The sequence below is a fragment of the Typopeltis vanoorti genome, chromosome 13 (assembly GCF_054136105.1).
Source record: "Typopeltis vanoorti isolate ZY-2024b chromosome 13, IOZ_Tvanoo_1.0, whole genome shotgun sequence".
Lineage (NCBI taxonomy): Eukaryota > Metazoa > Arthropoda > Arachnida > Uropygi > Thelyphonidae > Typopeltis > Typopeltis vanoorti.
Window position 1 is genome coordinate 73098023 of NC_143561.1, and position 16830 is coordinate 73114852.

Below are 16830 nucleotides of genomic sequence, written 5' to 3' on the forward strand. Positions count from 1 at the left end.
TTATATTCTAAACATAACTTCTGGTATTCTTACCTTACCAGTCATTCTTACCTTAAAGAATAACTAGTCAAGTGTAAGCTTGATTAATAATAACTTATATCCTCTAAGTTTACTCTTAGAACATGTACTTGTTCATTTATATTGATAATATTTATGCTAATACAGTTGACTGCGGAACAAACACGGAATGTGATTTGTCCGGAAGTACATACAGATTTCTCCTTGCACTTACAGCGAATTACATAACATATATTTCTTTCATTCACTACAGTCCTTACTTGATTCCTTTGTCTTCACGATCTTTCTTTCTTCACTGTATATCCGTTCTTTATTTCCCACCTTTGTCTTCTGTCGTCGACAATCTTTAACCTTCAGAGTCTATTAACTAGCAATGTGATGGCATTAGTCATTCAATGAGTGCTATCTCCATCGAGTTACAGTTCCCGCTGTTTTCTCTGTCTTCTGTTGTGAACAATCTTTAACGCTCAGAGTCTATTAACAAGCAATGTGGTGACATCGGCCATTCAATAAGTGCTATCTCCATCGAGCTCTCTGTGGCTCTGGTGACGGACAGTTGAACTTCACATGGTGGTGGACCCAGAGAAGACGATGAAAACAGTAAGATGTGAAACGCTTCTCTTTCGATGACTGATAGTGGGTTTTCACATGGCAGTGGACCCAGATAAGAGAAGGCAAAAAAAAAAAAAAAACTTAAGACATAAGACTCTTTAGACAAAACTTGTAAAACAAACACGAAACATCATTATTCATGTGAGATTTTACAATATGTTAACCTTAACAGAATGGGAAAAGTTAGTAAAACAGGTGTTTGATGCTAAAGATGGCAGGAAACAGACCCAGAAACAGGCCAAGATGATAGATAGATGGTAAGAAAGTGCCTAGAAAACTGAAATGTGAAATCAGAAATATTGAAGTTCACAGATAACTGATGTATTTGGCAGTATATTTAATATGAGGGTGGTATAAAAAGTTCTCTGTCTAACAATGAAAAAACAAATTTATAATTTCAAAATTATTTTTATTTTTCAACATAATCTCCCTTTAGACAAATACATTTGTTCCAGCGATGCTCCAGTGCCATTATCCCGTCCCTGTAGTGGTTCTCAGTAAGATCTGCAAAATATCCCTTTACAGCTGCAATCACCTCTTGATTCGAAGAAAAATGCTGACCAGCAAGGAAGTTTTGGGAAGAAATAGAAGGGCTTTAGTTTTGGGAAGAGATAGAAGTTAGAGGGAGCCAAATCTGGGGAATATGGTGGATATTTCAACAATTCATAGTATAGATCCCTTAATTTTCCCATTGCCAAAACACCTTTATGGGCAGGTGCCTTGTCCTGATGAAAGATGATTATTACTTCTGCAAACCGGGTCTTTTCTCACGAATTTTTTCATCTAGTCTGGTTAAAAAATCGGAATAATATTCCCCGGTTATTGTTTTACCCTTTTCAAGATAATTAATAAACAAAATGCCTTTAGCATCCCAAAACACCGACGTCATGATCTTTTCTGATGATGGAACTGACTTTGTCTTCTTTGGTGCTGAACAACCGGCTTCTGTCCATTGTTTTGATTGTTGTTTGGATTTTGGTGTGTAATGGTGAATCCAAGTCTCATCCATAGTAATAAATTGATGCACAAAATCAGTTTTATTCTTGTTGAAACGCTCCAAGCACTTTTCAGAGATTTTCATGCAAGTGCATTTTTGATCTGCTGTGAGCAAGTGCTGCACCTATCTTGTGCAAAGTTTTTTCATTTGTAATTTTTCATGCAAAATATATCATATACGTTCTTTTGAAATGCCTATAGTCTCAGCAATTTCACGCACTTTGAATCGCTGGTCATTCAATACCATATCATGTGCTTGATCAATGATTTCTGTTGTTGTTATCACTTTTTGGACGTCTTTCACATGGATCATCTTTAAGACTGGTATGGCCATGTTTAAACTCGGCAGCCCATTTCTTAATTGTCGAAAACGAAGGAGAAGAGTGCCCATAAACTTTTATGAACTTCGAATAAATTTGTTTTGGTGTTAAACCTTCTTTCACAAAGAATTTTATACTCATGATATTGTTGTGAGTATAAAATTATGTCTATGAGTATAACAATGTCTTAAGTTTTTTGTTTTTTTTTACCTTCTCTTACCTGGGTCCACTGCCATGTGAAACCCATGGCAGTGGACCCAGTGGATCTCACATCTTACTAAGTTTAACACATGTGAACCACAGTAGTAGGTTTTTTATTACGTAAATATTTCGTCCTAGGTATCTTAGGACATCATCAGTACAGTACAGTACAGTAAGGCGGTACTACTGTGATTCACGTGTGTTAAACTTAGTCATGAATTCTCCACAGGTTTCTCTATATAATCACATCTTACTGTTTTCACGATACTCAATTTTATCCATTTCAAGGGATACAAACAACACTTTTGCTTCAGACAGCTATATAAAACAAACTACTTGATAGAATGACTTGCAATTTCACATGGATGCTTATGACAGATGTACCAACTTAGAAAAAAAAATTTTTTTTTGCCGATAGTGTTGCCATCTATGGTCGAGGTTGAGAACTTTTCAGACCACTCATAGGTCATTTATGTAGCCTGACCTTAGTTGCTTTAAGATAAGGCCTTGATTCTTATTACACTGTGTTGAGCATCATGTCATTTTCGGTGGTCTCTTTAAACTGATGAATATAGTTATTAAATTCAATCAATGTTATTCTTCTAAGTTGTCAAATAAGCTGTTTTTCATTAGTACAATGACAGATTAGGCCTGATTTATGAGCTCTATTTTTTCTCCACCTCTTTATATTCTTTCTTGCGAATTTCTCCTTTGCCAGAGGTAATAGATAACACATGCAGAAAATTTTATAAACACCTAGCCTCTAGTGATGAATGAGGCTGTTTGGATGACCTAAGTGAAATGAAGACTTTTGTCATAAGCATGAAAGTGGTTTTGATCTCATACTATTTTTATTACATTAACTATTTTATCAGTGATGCTTGTCATGTATGATAATACGCTCACCTTTATAGTTCATGTTTTCTTTCATGTGTACCGTCACATTTGGAGGATTTTATAAAATGTTGTTCATATTGTTGCCATTCTTTAGGGCGACTTCCATGAGATAATCCATTTCTTGTTTCTTTTTTGTTGTTTGACTAGCTACGGTATAAACACTTTGATGATAGGCTTTGACAACACCTCACTTCAGAAGAGGGTGATGGTGAGAAGTAGTGTAAATATCTGCCAGTTTAGAAAATTTTCTATATAAGTAATCTACCATTTATCTGACCCCTCAATTATCAGAATGGCAATTTTGGATAATTGAAATACTATTACATGGTGCTGTACAGAGAAGTCAGTTGACATGCAAGGGTCATCTAATTGAAGTGTTGTTGTTTTGAAGGTTGGATAAATGGTAAATTACTGTACAAAGAAAAAATGGTCTGTTTTTATTCTCTGACAGATTATCACATCCATGAAAGGAAGAGTTTTTTTCCCCCACTTTCTTCTGTGAAATGGATTTAGAGTTCAAGTTTTTAAAACTATGGAGTGTTTCTTTAGATTTTGGCCAGATGAGGAAATGTTATTGACATAACGTAGCCATCTTTTCAGAAGAATCCATATGCATATTTGCTAAATGTCAAGGCATTGACAATAATTGTCTGATCTTTTTTGTCTATAGTAAGAGTTCTCGAACATCAAGAAAATCTTATCTAAACAGTTTTAAAAGACTGATGGTGTCTAGTGGAAATAAGCTTTTCTAGTAACAATATCGTGTCTTCTCCGAGAATATTGGTAAAAAAATCTAAACTTGCTAACGTATTTGTCATATCCAAAATGGTCCTGATCTTGATGAAATTGTTTTGAGTTCATGTAGAACAATCTTTTTCTGACATGTAGAGTTAGAAGTCTTGTTAAATACTTAGCTAGGTAATATGTTGGACAGTGGCTAGCATCTACAATTGGTCTTAATGGGATGCCTTCTTTATAGATTTAGGTGTGCTGTGGGACAGTGAGCTACTGGAGGCTCCATTGTCCCACATCATTGGGACAATGAAGCCTCCTGTATCTGAGTCGCTATAGACAAAGCCCTTTAGTCAGAAAGACATGGGTTTGATTTCCATCTGTGACATGAGGAACCTTTATCAGGTGCTTTTGACTAATGGTGAGTTAGCTGGTAGAGGATTTTCCCTTTTGCAAACACAATTTTTCATCCCTTGAAACAGGCAAACCAGCATGAACACACAGATTCATACATATAGAACACTTCAGGAAATGATGGTAGTCTGCATTATTACAAGTCAACATACACATTCATTGGTGGTGACTTTAATGCCAAAATAGGATGTGGAAAAGAAAACAAAACGTTTATAGAACCACATGGCCTGGGAGAAAGAAATAGAAGAGGAGAGAGAGAGATTAGCTGAATTTGCTGCATCTGAACAACTCTTTATCATGAACACTTTTTTCAACAAATGCCTGGGAAGAAGATGGACTTGGCAATCACTGAATGGAGACACAAAAAATGAAATTGAATACATTTTAACAGACTGTAAAAGTCTGGTACAAAATGTTGGTACAATAGGTGAAACATACTTCATCATAGATTCTGACCACAGACTCCTCAGAGCCATTATAAGAATAGACCACAAAAAAGAACAACATATCAGGGCAACATCAAACCACAAAAGACAACCCAAACAAATAGACTACCACAAGTTCAGGAAGTGCATAGAAGAGACCGAATGGACTATTGAGAACTGTTACATAAATGATGACTATATTGACTTTATTAATAAATTCAACGAGTGCAAGAAAAAAATCAAAAATTTCTGTGAAACAAAAGAAAAGAGTAAAGACTGAAGAAATCTTTCTAGAATACAAAATTATCTTTAAGTTACTAAGGGGAAAGAATTCCAGAAGACTACAAAGCTTTCAGGATACAAATACTAAGAGAAGCAGCACAGGCAAAAAGAAAGATTTAAATTTTAAACAGTCAATTCCATCTGCTTTACATGATCAAAATAGAGAAAAACATACTAATAGAAAAAGGATAGAAGAAATTGTGCAGAATTTTTATAATGATCTCTATGCAACTAAGTGCCAAGTTTCAGAACCTATCATTCCAAAACCAAGCAATATACCAGATGTATTTCCAGAAGAAATAGAACATGCCCTTAAGAAAATGAGTAAAGGTAAAGTCTCAGGACTTGATCATGTTAAGGCTGAAAAAATCCAACAAGGTGGACTAGTTATTTTCAAAGCCTTGGCTGCCAGATTCATGTAGTACTTCAAGGAAAGAAAGATTCCAGAGGAATGGAAAACCTCAAATACCATACTTCTATTCAAAAAAGGGAACAAGGAAGACATAAAAAAAACTATCGTCCAATCGGTCTACTCTCTCACATATATAAGATCATGAACAGAGTAATACTGAACAGAATCCAAAACACACTTGAAGATAACTCCAGCAGAGAGCAGGCAGCATTCAGACAAGGCTTCTCCACAATAGATCATATCCAGGTTATTTCACAACTAACAGAAAAATGCAGAGAATACCAAATCCCTCTGTTTCCTCTTTATTGATTTTAAAAAAGCATTTGACACCATAGAACACAATGCAGTCATCAGTGCCTTACTGGAAATAAATGTGGACCCTACTTACATCCACATGATAAAAGAAATTAACAAAAATCAGACCACACAAATAACCTTATTGATCAACCTATAAATATAGATATAAAGAGAGGGATCCGTCAAGGCGATGTGATCTCCCCAAATCTATTTACCAGCACTTTAGAATACATTCTGAAAAAAAAATAGACCTAAATGGAGGAATAAGCATAGATGGTGAAAAACTACAAATCCTTATGTTTGCCGATGATCTAGTACTGATATCCCACAAACCAAAAGACCTAGAAGAAATGGGTGAAAAAATATACACAAACAGCAGGCTTAGAAACGAATCTAGAAAAATCTAGGAATGAATCTAGACAGTCAATACATAGGTGACTATCACACGTGACAGTCACTCACCTATGTATTGATAACATCCCTATAGAACAAGTTGACTCCTACAATTACTTGGGACAAACAATAAAAATGAATAACGATTTATCTGAAGAACTAGCAAAAAGAAAGAAAGCTGCATGACTATCATTCAACAGACTAAAAGAAACTCACTGATCCAAATCTTGACATCTCTGCGAAAGCAAAACTATTGAATAGTGACATTCTTCCATCACTCACATATGGATCAGAAACATGGAATATGACAAAAAAAAAAAAAAGAAGAAAAAACTCTCAGAATAACTCAGCTTGCAACAGAACACAGGATTTAACATCAGCAAAATGGAACATGTTAGAAACACGAAACTAAGAAAGAGATTAGGCATAAAAGATGTGGTATCTGCAGTATATGAAAGCAAGATGAGGTGGGCAGGTCACATAGCCATACTCAGGGTTAACAGATGGACATATAGAATACTCAACTGGCAACCAAGAATAAAGAGAAAACCAGGAAGACCACCTACAAGATGGGAAGATCCACTAGTGAAATCTATGGGTATAACATGGAAGAGAGAGGCTCAAGATTGAGATCATTGGAGGCAACTTTTGTGACCTGTACTCATGGAGAAATCCTGAGTGAAACACAGGTCCATCAAGGTAATGGTATTTTTTTTTTTTATTTAGCATTTATCTTATTAATCAAATAGATTATATCAATATTTTATGACTTTTAAAATTATCATTGTTTGGTGATTTCTTGTTTAGTTTTAGAATTTTTAAAATTCATTTTTATGACAGAAGAAACACGATGTATATAGTATTTTGTTAAAAATATTTATATTTCTTGTTTAAATCAGACAATTCAAGAATTGGGGAATACCATAGAGCAGCTACAGAATGATATTCGAAAAGATGCAGAGGAGATTACTAAACTTTCAAACACAGTTAACCACAAAGTTCCTAAAACTAAAGCTGAGGTAAATATCTTTGGGTTAGATTTGTAGCTCTAAAAACAATTTTATGATAATGCTATTTAGACTCATTTCAAAATGAGCATAATACTATGCATACTTTGCAAAAACAGCAAACCCATTTAGAGAAAAGATTAATAGAGATTGTATTTTTTTTTTCTTCCCTTCTTCACCTCCTCCTTTTTTGAGGTGGAGATTAGAGATTTCTAAGCTTACTTTTAACAAACAAAAACCAATGTGCTTAAGTTTGCATTCTGATTACTGAACTTCTCTCAGATTTAAACTTAAACTGTCTGAAATACCGATCTAATACAAATTTTTTTGAGCCCATTTTTTTGTGGTTTATATCAAAGGTATATTGCATATTTAGAGTTAACAGAATTCACATGGATAATCATTAATTAATGAACATTCTGGTGGTGAATTTGATTGTTCCTGAAAGAACCCAAGTGAAGATGATGGAACATTAGTTTGGTTCACTTTTGTTTCCTTTTTATGGAATGAACTGAATATAGGTAACACAATTTTGAACTCATTTGGGAAGATGCTACAAAAAATATTGTAGCATCTGTTTTTGACCTTTTCAAATGAAAAAGTCAAAAAATTATGACAACGTAAATATTAGCAGTATGTAGCAACAAGAGAGGCCCATGCTAAAGTTGTCTGCAATATAAAAAAACAACAACAGAACTTTAGGATGAACTTAGGATAAAGATTGTGAAAAAGAAGAAAGCTTATCACACATTCCTAGGAATAAGTCAGTTAAAGAGTAAAAGAATCAGGAACGATAAAGGTGACACGAAAACTGAAGGAAATCCAGATGATTAGAGTAATTTTATATAAATTCTCATACTTGAGAGGTCTCAAGACTTATAACACAATAATGTCATGTATGGACTTGTGATTGTAGAGAAGAAAGGAATCTCCTAATTTGTTGCTTGAAGAGGTGGAGGTTGTATGCATTGGGGAAAACTGTATAGAGAATACCATTCCAAAGGGAAAAAGGTATATGGAATGAAGGAAGTGGATAAGAAGTTAGTTTTGTATATGTGCATACATGATTAGAGAGAAGTGGAGAAATAGTGGTGCCAGTTTAGTAGAGCAGCATCCATGGAAATAAATCTATATTTCCTCTGCATAAATATAATTCAATAACAAAGCATCTATGAGAAAGCAATTGGAGGAAGTCATTGAGAGAAGAATCATCTCTTAAGCTAATAGCTTCTCTCTTCCGAATATAAAAACCTCCCTCATAATCAATATTATTTTCGACCACTAAATACTTAAGATAACTGAAATTGGGTTTTTATTCCTTGGAATTTGATGCAACTAGTAACCAGCTAGTTTCGCCGTCGCTTCTTCTGGGTTCATCATCATCATCATCATGCATATCAATGATTTAGGCCTAGCATGGCCTTAGAAGGCATCGTTTAAGAGGACGTCCTGGTTTTCTTTTTCCTAATGGCTTGTACTTTAAGGCTTGTTTTGGTAATCTTTCTGTTTTCATTCTTTGAACGTGTTCCATCCAGTTATGTTTATATTTTTTAATTTTTTCTATTACCGGTTCTTGGTTTAATTCTTTCATAATTTCTTCGTTTCTTTTGTGATCAAATAGGGTATGCTTTGCAGTTTTTCTCATAAACTTCATTTCTGCTGTTGTTAATCTTTGTTTGTCTTTTTTGTTTTATTGTCCAGATTTCGCTTCCATACATTAAGACTGGTAGGGCTAATGTATTGTATACTTTTAGTCTGGTTTGTTTTTGAACTAGGTTTGGTTTAAATATAGAGTTAACACCTGTTATTTTTAAATATTTTGCAATTTTTACGCTTATATCTTTTTCATTATCATATGTGATCATACATCCTAGGTAATTAAATGAATTCACCTGTTCTAAGATCTTGTTATCTATTACTATTTTAGTTCTTGATGGATCTTGTCCTTTAAAGGCCATAGTTTTTGATTTTTCTGTTGATATTATCATACCATAATCTTTGGATATCTCATTTAGATCTAAAATAGCTTTCTGTAGTTTATCTTCAGAATTTGTAATTATTATTTGGTCGTCGGCAAAGAGGAGAGTGTTTAAGTTTACTGTAGGAGAAAGTTTAATTCCTTGATGTAAATTTGTATTCCATTTTATTATTATTTCATTTAAGTAGATATTAAAAAGAGTTGCTGAGATGGGACATCCCTGTTGGACCCCTTGGTTTATCTCTCTCGTATATGATAGCTCATGATTTAATCTTATTTGTATTTGATTATTTTCATATATACTTGTGATAGCTTTTAGGATATTATTTGGTATTTGTCTTTCTTTTAATATGTTAAATAATATGTTTCTTTTAACTTTATCAAATGCTTTTTCAAAGTCAATAAATGCAATATGTGTTTCTAAATTGTATTCTCTTCTTTTCTCTATTATTAATTTTAGGCAAAAGGCCGGGTCCATACATGATTGTCCTTTTCTAAATCCATTCTGTACTTCTAAAATAAAGTTTTTGGAATATTTCATTAGTTTGCTATTTAAGATTCTGCTATATATTTTGTAACAGGAATTTAGTATACTGATACCTCTATAGTTTTGAGGGTCATCTCTATTACCTTTTTTAAAGATAGGAATCACAATTGCTTTTTTCCATTCTATTGGGGGGGATACCAATTGAATAAATTTTATTTAAAAATAATGAGTCTTTCTTTGAATCTAGTTCCTGCATATTTATATAGTTCTGAACCTAGTTTATCTTCTCCAGGTGATTTTCCGTTTCTTGTTTCTTTCAGGCTGATTTCTAATTCTTCTTTAGTTATTTCCTTTTCATTTTTGTTAATTGTTTGCCAGTTGTCTTTTTTAAAATATTTGTCTGTCCACAATTCTGTGTAGTAATTTAGAAATTCTTCTAATTTCAATTCAGTGTTTAATTTTATGTTTTCTTTGGTATCTGCATTTAAGTGTTTCAAAATTTTATATACATTGGGTCTTATTTTATATAAATCATGTTCCAAATTAGAAACAACTTTGTTCCACGATTCTCTGTGTTGTCTTTTTCTGACTTCTCTTTTAGCTATGGCTCTTATTCTTTTATATTCTATTTCATCTTCTAATCTTTTACTGCTTAACCATTTGTGATAGGCTTCTTTTTTCTTTTTGATTATTTGTTTCATTGTATCATCCCAGATCTTCAGTTTTTTCCTTTTATTGAATTTTTTGGTCTTTCCTAAGCTTTCATTTGCTGCTGCATTTAGTATCGTTTTTATATTAAGCCATTCTATTTCTTCATTTTGTATTATTTTGTCTAGATATTGGTTAATTCTTTGTTCATATAGCCATTGTACATTTGTGTCATTCAATAGTCTAGTTTTATAAACAAATGTTTCAATTTTTCTTTCTGTTCTTGTTACTTGTAGCCATTTAGGTGGTAATCTTAATTTTATTTTAACAAGGAAGTGGTCACTGCTTATTTCATATCCTCTGTGAACTCTAACATCTAGTGAAAATTTTGATGTCGTTTCATTTAGTATAAAGTAATCTAATATTGATTTCCGTCCTCTTGCTGCCCAAGTATATTTATGTATGTCTTTATGTTTATAGAAGGAATTCATTATCTTTAGGTTATTATAAACTACAAAGTCAATCAATTTTTTACCATTTCTGTTTAGAGTGTGTTCTCCATGTATTCCTATATTATTATTAATTTTCGTGTTTCCAATTCTTGCATTTAAGTCTCCTGCTAAAATTACATAATTGTTTTTATTTATTTTATTATATATGTTTTGTAGCTGATTATAAAAATCAGTATTATCTTGTTCTCTTCCCTCTTCTGGGGCATATAAACCAATTATTGTTAAATAGCCTCTATCTATTTTTATTCTAGCTTCTATTATTCTTTCATTCCATAATTTATAATGTTTTAACTGTTTTGAAAGGGAGTTATGAATCCAAATCATGACTCCTGCTTGTGCTCTTTGGTCTCTGTCAACTCCACTGTATATCACATTAAAATTTTCAGTTCTCATGGTTCCTTTTAATTTCTTTTTTGATTCAGTGATTACTGCTATTTAAAAATTTCTTTCATTTATTAATTGGTCTAATTCTATTTCTTTATATGCTATTCCTCTTACATTCCAGTTTGCTATGTGTATTATATTTTGTCATTTCCATTTTTGTTTTACCTTTTCCATTCCAGGGGTCGTTTCCTATAGATTCAATCCAATTATCTTTTTCTGTCAGAAGAAAAAGATAATTCGGAAGAAGGCTAGTTATCCTCTGTGAAGCTTTAAGGTAGCAGCCCTACCACTGAACTATTCCATCGTCAGGCTAGTCCCCTGACATGGAGAACATAATTCTACTAGTCAGGGGACTAGCCTGACGATGGAATAGTTCAGTAGTAGGGCTGCTACCTTAAGGCTTCTGAACTAGCCTTCTTCCGAATTTAAACCCATAGGAGGAATAGGGTATATTGAATGGGGAAAGAGTAGATTATAGAGGAATTATAGTAAGATTTATAGAGAGGGCATAGTTGTAAGGCCAGAAATGAAAAGATCCCATGGCCCTCGAGTACTCTAATGGCATAGGGGTCATAAAATAAGAAGAGTTGGCTGAAAGGCCTTATAGGAAAGATTAAAGTAATTGGATCTTCCTCAAAGTAGTAGAAGGAGAGGATAGATCCAGCTAGGGGTCCATGGGAGTGCTGCTTCCCTTACAATCAAGATGATTGCCCCATCATGGGTTAAATGAATATACATATATCAGCTTAAAACAAACTAGCTTAGATTACGAATCAATACATAACTGAAAAATGCAAAATACCGAATTCATAGGAACCATTACACAATACAAACACATGGAGCGTGGATGCTAGCACTTGGTCAGTTGTTAAGCAGGTGCGTCCTATAGTTAGCTGTGAAATTGAACTCTGATGTGTGGAGAGAGATCTTATGAGTGATTTCCAGATATCACATAAGATCATCCCCTAGTTTCTCTTCAGGGTACATTGTGAGGCCGATTACTACTGCAGCTTCTTTTATGTTGTGAGAGCTGTAGTCATCTTCTGTGTATGGCATGGTACTTTTATCCCATTCAGTGTTATGGTGAGTGTTGGAAAAGTGGAATGCTAAACAAAACTGTCCTCTCTGTTGTGTTATTGTCATCTCCATTGTGCTTTTTTGTCTTATTTCTAGACTTCTTGAAGTTTGTTTGATGTAATTCAAGCTACAAGAACAAGGAATGTTGTAAACTCCAGGGTGTTTATTGAAAGCATTCTGGTCTTTAGGTGTTTCTTCCCAACTTCAGATATTTCATTAATCTTTCCACTCATTCTTATACAGTTAAGATGATTTCAAGCAAGTCAACTAATTATTTTCACTTGCATGTCCCAACAAACTCTACAATTCTGGAGATGGTGGTTTTTCACCTATATGAACTGGTTTGCAATTTTATTGGGTGATGCAGTGTTCGAACTTTATAACATTTTTTTAAAAATAGAGAACCATTTTATATAGAAAGTAGTTATGGCCAGCTGATTTTTGAAAGATCTAAGTTATATGAAAACTATCAAGCACAAAAAAAATTAACCATAGCCTGAACTCTTCAAGTCAATGATCCTTCCAGTGGTACCATATGGGGGGCAGAAAGCTGAATTTCTGGCAAATAAGAAGACAATTAAAAGATTTTGAATCAAAGTGTTTAAGAAGAATCAATGGCACAAAGTGGACTGAAAAAAAGACGAACGTTAAAGTAAAAGAAGAGTTGAGTTACACCGATACGATCCTAAATAAGCTATGCAAAAGACAGTTACATTGGTTGTTTGGGCACAGCCAGGATGCACCAAGAAAGATTGCCTTATGTCCTTCTTATAGAAGGGTTGGGGGGTGACCAAGGCAAAGGAAGACTGAGAAGAAGACTGCGTGAAGATCCACTCAGGCTCGACCTCAACTCTTACAGATGGCAAGGATGACAGAGGACAAAACTCAGTGGAGGAAAAAAAATTCATGGAATACTAAACCTGAACGGATGAGTTATGAAAGAGCATCAACAAATGTTGTCCTCAATATATGTAACAGGTGGAGAAAAAACAGGAATTCATACAAACAGGTTTAAAAAACACCCACTATTTGAATCCAAAATTATTAAAATAAATATCTAAAATACTAAAATTCAATGCTATCAAAACAAAGTTCTATCTCCAGATTCAGAAGAGAGATCCTGTTCCATTCCCTCTTACTTCTGATGATATTCTGATTTCCTGTCCAGATAGGCTCCCATTTTTTGGCTGACTTTAACATCTAGCTTGTGCTGGCATAAGCACATCAGGTACATAGTCTCCTCCAGCCTCTAAAAAAAACTTGGAATTCTTAACTTCCCTCGAAATGTTGAGGGAAGTTTTTAAATAAGATAACTGAAATTAGGTTTATATTGGTCAGAATTTGATACAACTAGTAACCAACTAGTTTCGCCACATTAACTGGTGGTTTCTTCTGGGTTAGATGAATATACATAAACATGATCCTGATCTTTAAATGCTGTGACTTTTTTTCTTTTGTGAAATTTTTAAATTGTATTGTTGCCTTATTTTGTTTAATTTGTAAATTCATTTTTAAGGTCATCTTTATTGTCTTGTAATATAATCTGATCATCTGCATGCAGCATTGTATTGATAACAGTTCTTCTGGTTAACTGGATACCTTCTTTTATTATATATATATATATATATATATATTATTATTATTATTATTAAATTGAAAGTATACTTGGTTTGATAACATATCAATATGCATTTAATGACTAAAACCTGAGGTTTTGAGTAAAAAACTTTATTAATACACACGACTAGTTTCTTCTGAGAACAGACTTCATCGGGTGTAAGCAAAAAGACAGAAATATCAGAGAAAACCATACGAATACTGGATTTCTACACAGCAGAACGTATAAAACAACAGAGGTTAACCACTAAAAAACACACGTACTAACCACAGTAATGACTATTTAATTCGTAAATATTTCATCACAAATATCTTGGGACATCATCAGTACAGTAGTTCAAACAATACTAGGAATAACGTACAGTTAGGGCGCATGATTACAATGGAATCTCAATATGCGTGCAGTAACGTGTTATAGAAGTAAATTAAATATAACTGGGGAAAAAAAAAAAAAATATATATATATATATATGTATAAAGATTATTTTACACAATTTTGTATGATAATTTCCCATACTTTAGGAGTAGTAAGAACATCGTCACGGTTTAAATTTGGTCTGTGTAGTAGGGCTTCAGCACTTTCTTTATATAAATGTTCATATTTATATAAAGATCTGTGTAAAAGTTTCGACTTCTCCCAATGGATCCTATGGTTTGGATTTTCAACTCCGTATTGGGAGAGACCAGATTTCTGCGATTTGAAAAGACGAATGTAGTCTTGATGTTCCGAGATGCGTTTCTGAACAGACCTACCTGTCTGACCAAAGTAAGACAATTTGCAGGAGCATGGGATGTCATAAACGCCAGGTAACTTCAGAGGTGAGAGTTTGTCCTTAGGAGAAGGTAACATTATTGGGATGAAATATTTACGAATTAAATAGTCATTACTGTGGTTAGTACGTGTGTTTTTTAGTGATGAATTCACCACAGGTTTCGTTATTTAAAAACAGAGGTTAACGTTTAAATGGAAGAAAGAACTTTGGCTGTAGCAACATGGCCATGCGTGTGTGTAAGGTCTCGTGATCTCCAGTATTGAATGGCAGAGCTGTGAGAGTCTGGCAAACTATAGCTCAGGTTGTTATTGATATGGACAGGATTAAGATCGATTTCCTTAGATTCTAGAATCCGTCTCTAATTTGTCATAAGATCTGTGAATGTTAGTTAAACCCCAGTGTATTTGATGGTATAGGCCTTCTTCGTTAGAGTTTGCCAAAATTAATACATAGCTGGACAAGGTGCTGGTCTGAGTTCTTTCTTTCATTTAAACATTAACCTCTGTTGTATTTATACATTCTGCTGTGCAGAAATCCAGTATTCATATGGTTTTCTCTGATATTTTTTTATGCCCCTTTTTGCTTACACCTGATGAAGTCTGTTCTCAAACAAAACTATTCGTGTGTATTAATAAAGTTTTTTACTCAAAACCTAGATTTTTAGTCATTAAATAAATTTTAATATATTATTTAATATATATTTAATATATATATTCTATAATATTGAATGACTTGAACCGAGGTTAAAATAAAAAACTTTATTTGCACGACTAGTTTAGTCTAGAACTAGACTTCTTAAGGTGCACATGAAATAAATACCATCATAACTGGAAAGGAACTGGTATTTTAAAACAAAACTAAGAGACATATCAAACAAACTGTAGAGATTTCAGCTTAGAGTTTCAAAAAGAAAAACTAACTGATTGTATTATTGTGCACATGCATGCGTATGAGATCTTGAGCACGCCAATATTGAATAGTAGAGTTGTGAGAGTCTGGTAGGCTGTAGTTAGATTGTTGTTAATATATATGGGGTTGAGTATTCTTTCTTTAGATTCTATAATTTTTCATCTCTGCCTCGTCACAACAACAACAATGGTGAATATTGTCAGTTGTATCCCAGAGTACCTGATGTTGAAGGTTTTCTTCATTCAGAATTAGCTGAAAATAGAACATGACTAGACAAGGCACTGGCATGAGTTCTGTTGTGGTTGATGTCTCATTGATGATCTTCTAAACATAGCTTGACTGATTTCTCCGTCTGTCCGATGTATGGTTTACCGCAGTCATAAAGAATCTTATAAACACCAGGATATTTGAGATTATTGTGTTTAGTTTTAGGACGACTTAAGATTGAACATTGTTTAGGAAGGGTGTTAAGAATGCCTTAATGTTATATTTCCTTATGGTACTCAGAATATTAGCTAATTTTGGGGAAATAGAACTAATATATGGCATAGAAATAGTGGTATCTTTGTTGCATCGTTGATGAGGGTTAAATAATAAATTGTCTATAGTCTTCTTTGAGTAGCCATTAAGTAAGAATGTACTTTGAAGTCGACTGAGTTCATTTTTAAGTTCCTGTTCATCTGAAAGAAGAGACCAGGCTTGGTGACCCAGAGTAGAGATGATACCTAACTTCTGCAGAGGATAATGGTGTGAGTCAGCATGAAGGTATTTGCCTGTATGAGTCAGTTTCCTATAAATGGAGAACTTGAGTTGTTCTCTCGACCAGGTAAGTTTAATATCTAAAAAGGAGAGAGAGCCATCAACCTCTAACTCAAATGTGAACTTAATATTAGGATGAATATTATTCAGGTGTTCTTGAAAGATTCGGAGGGTATCCAGACCCAGATTAAGAAAATGTCGTCTGTGTAGCGAAACCACACCTTAGGTTTTAAGGCAGAAGATGAAGTGGCTTTCTCCTCAAAGTTCTCTAGGTAAATGTTGGCAAGTACTGGAGATAAAGAGTTGCCCATAGCTAATCCTGAATTCTGTTTGTATATAGCGTCTTCAAATTTGAAATAGTCTGAGGAGATGCAGTGTGTCAGTAGGGCAAAGATTTTCTTCGAAACTTTGTTCTTTAAAAGAGCGAGTACCTCTTCGATAGGAACATTTGTGAATAAAGATACTATGTCAAAGCTAGCCATGATATCTGAGTTTGTGATTGTAATGTTCTTAAGCTTGGAAACAAAGTCTGTGGAGTTTTTAATAAAAGAAGTTGATTTTCCCGTGATACATTTAAGAGAAGAGGCGAGAAATTTTGAGAGGTTGTAAGTTGGAGAATATACCTTTGACTATGGGCAAAGAGGAATATTTTCTTTGTGAATTTTAGGAAGACCATAAAG

The 16830-nt window shown here is 33.7% G+C and overlaps 1 protein-coding gene across 1 annotated transcript in view; it reads left to right on the top strand.

The window, feature by feature from the left end:
* Positions 1 to 16830, top strand: part of swm (Zinc finger protein swm) — a 370656-nt gene that overhangs the window by 278222 nt on the left and 75604 nt on the right. The window contains exon 15 of the mRNA XM_090402359.1: positions 6899 to 7018. Coding sequence (XP_090258485.1) covers positions 6899 to 7018 — 120 coding nt within the window. The remainder of the gene's footprint in view (positions 1 to 6898; positions 7019 to 16830) is intronic.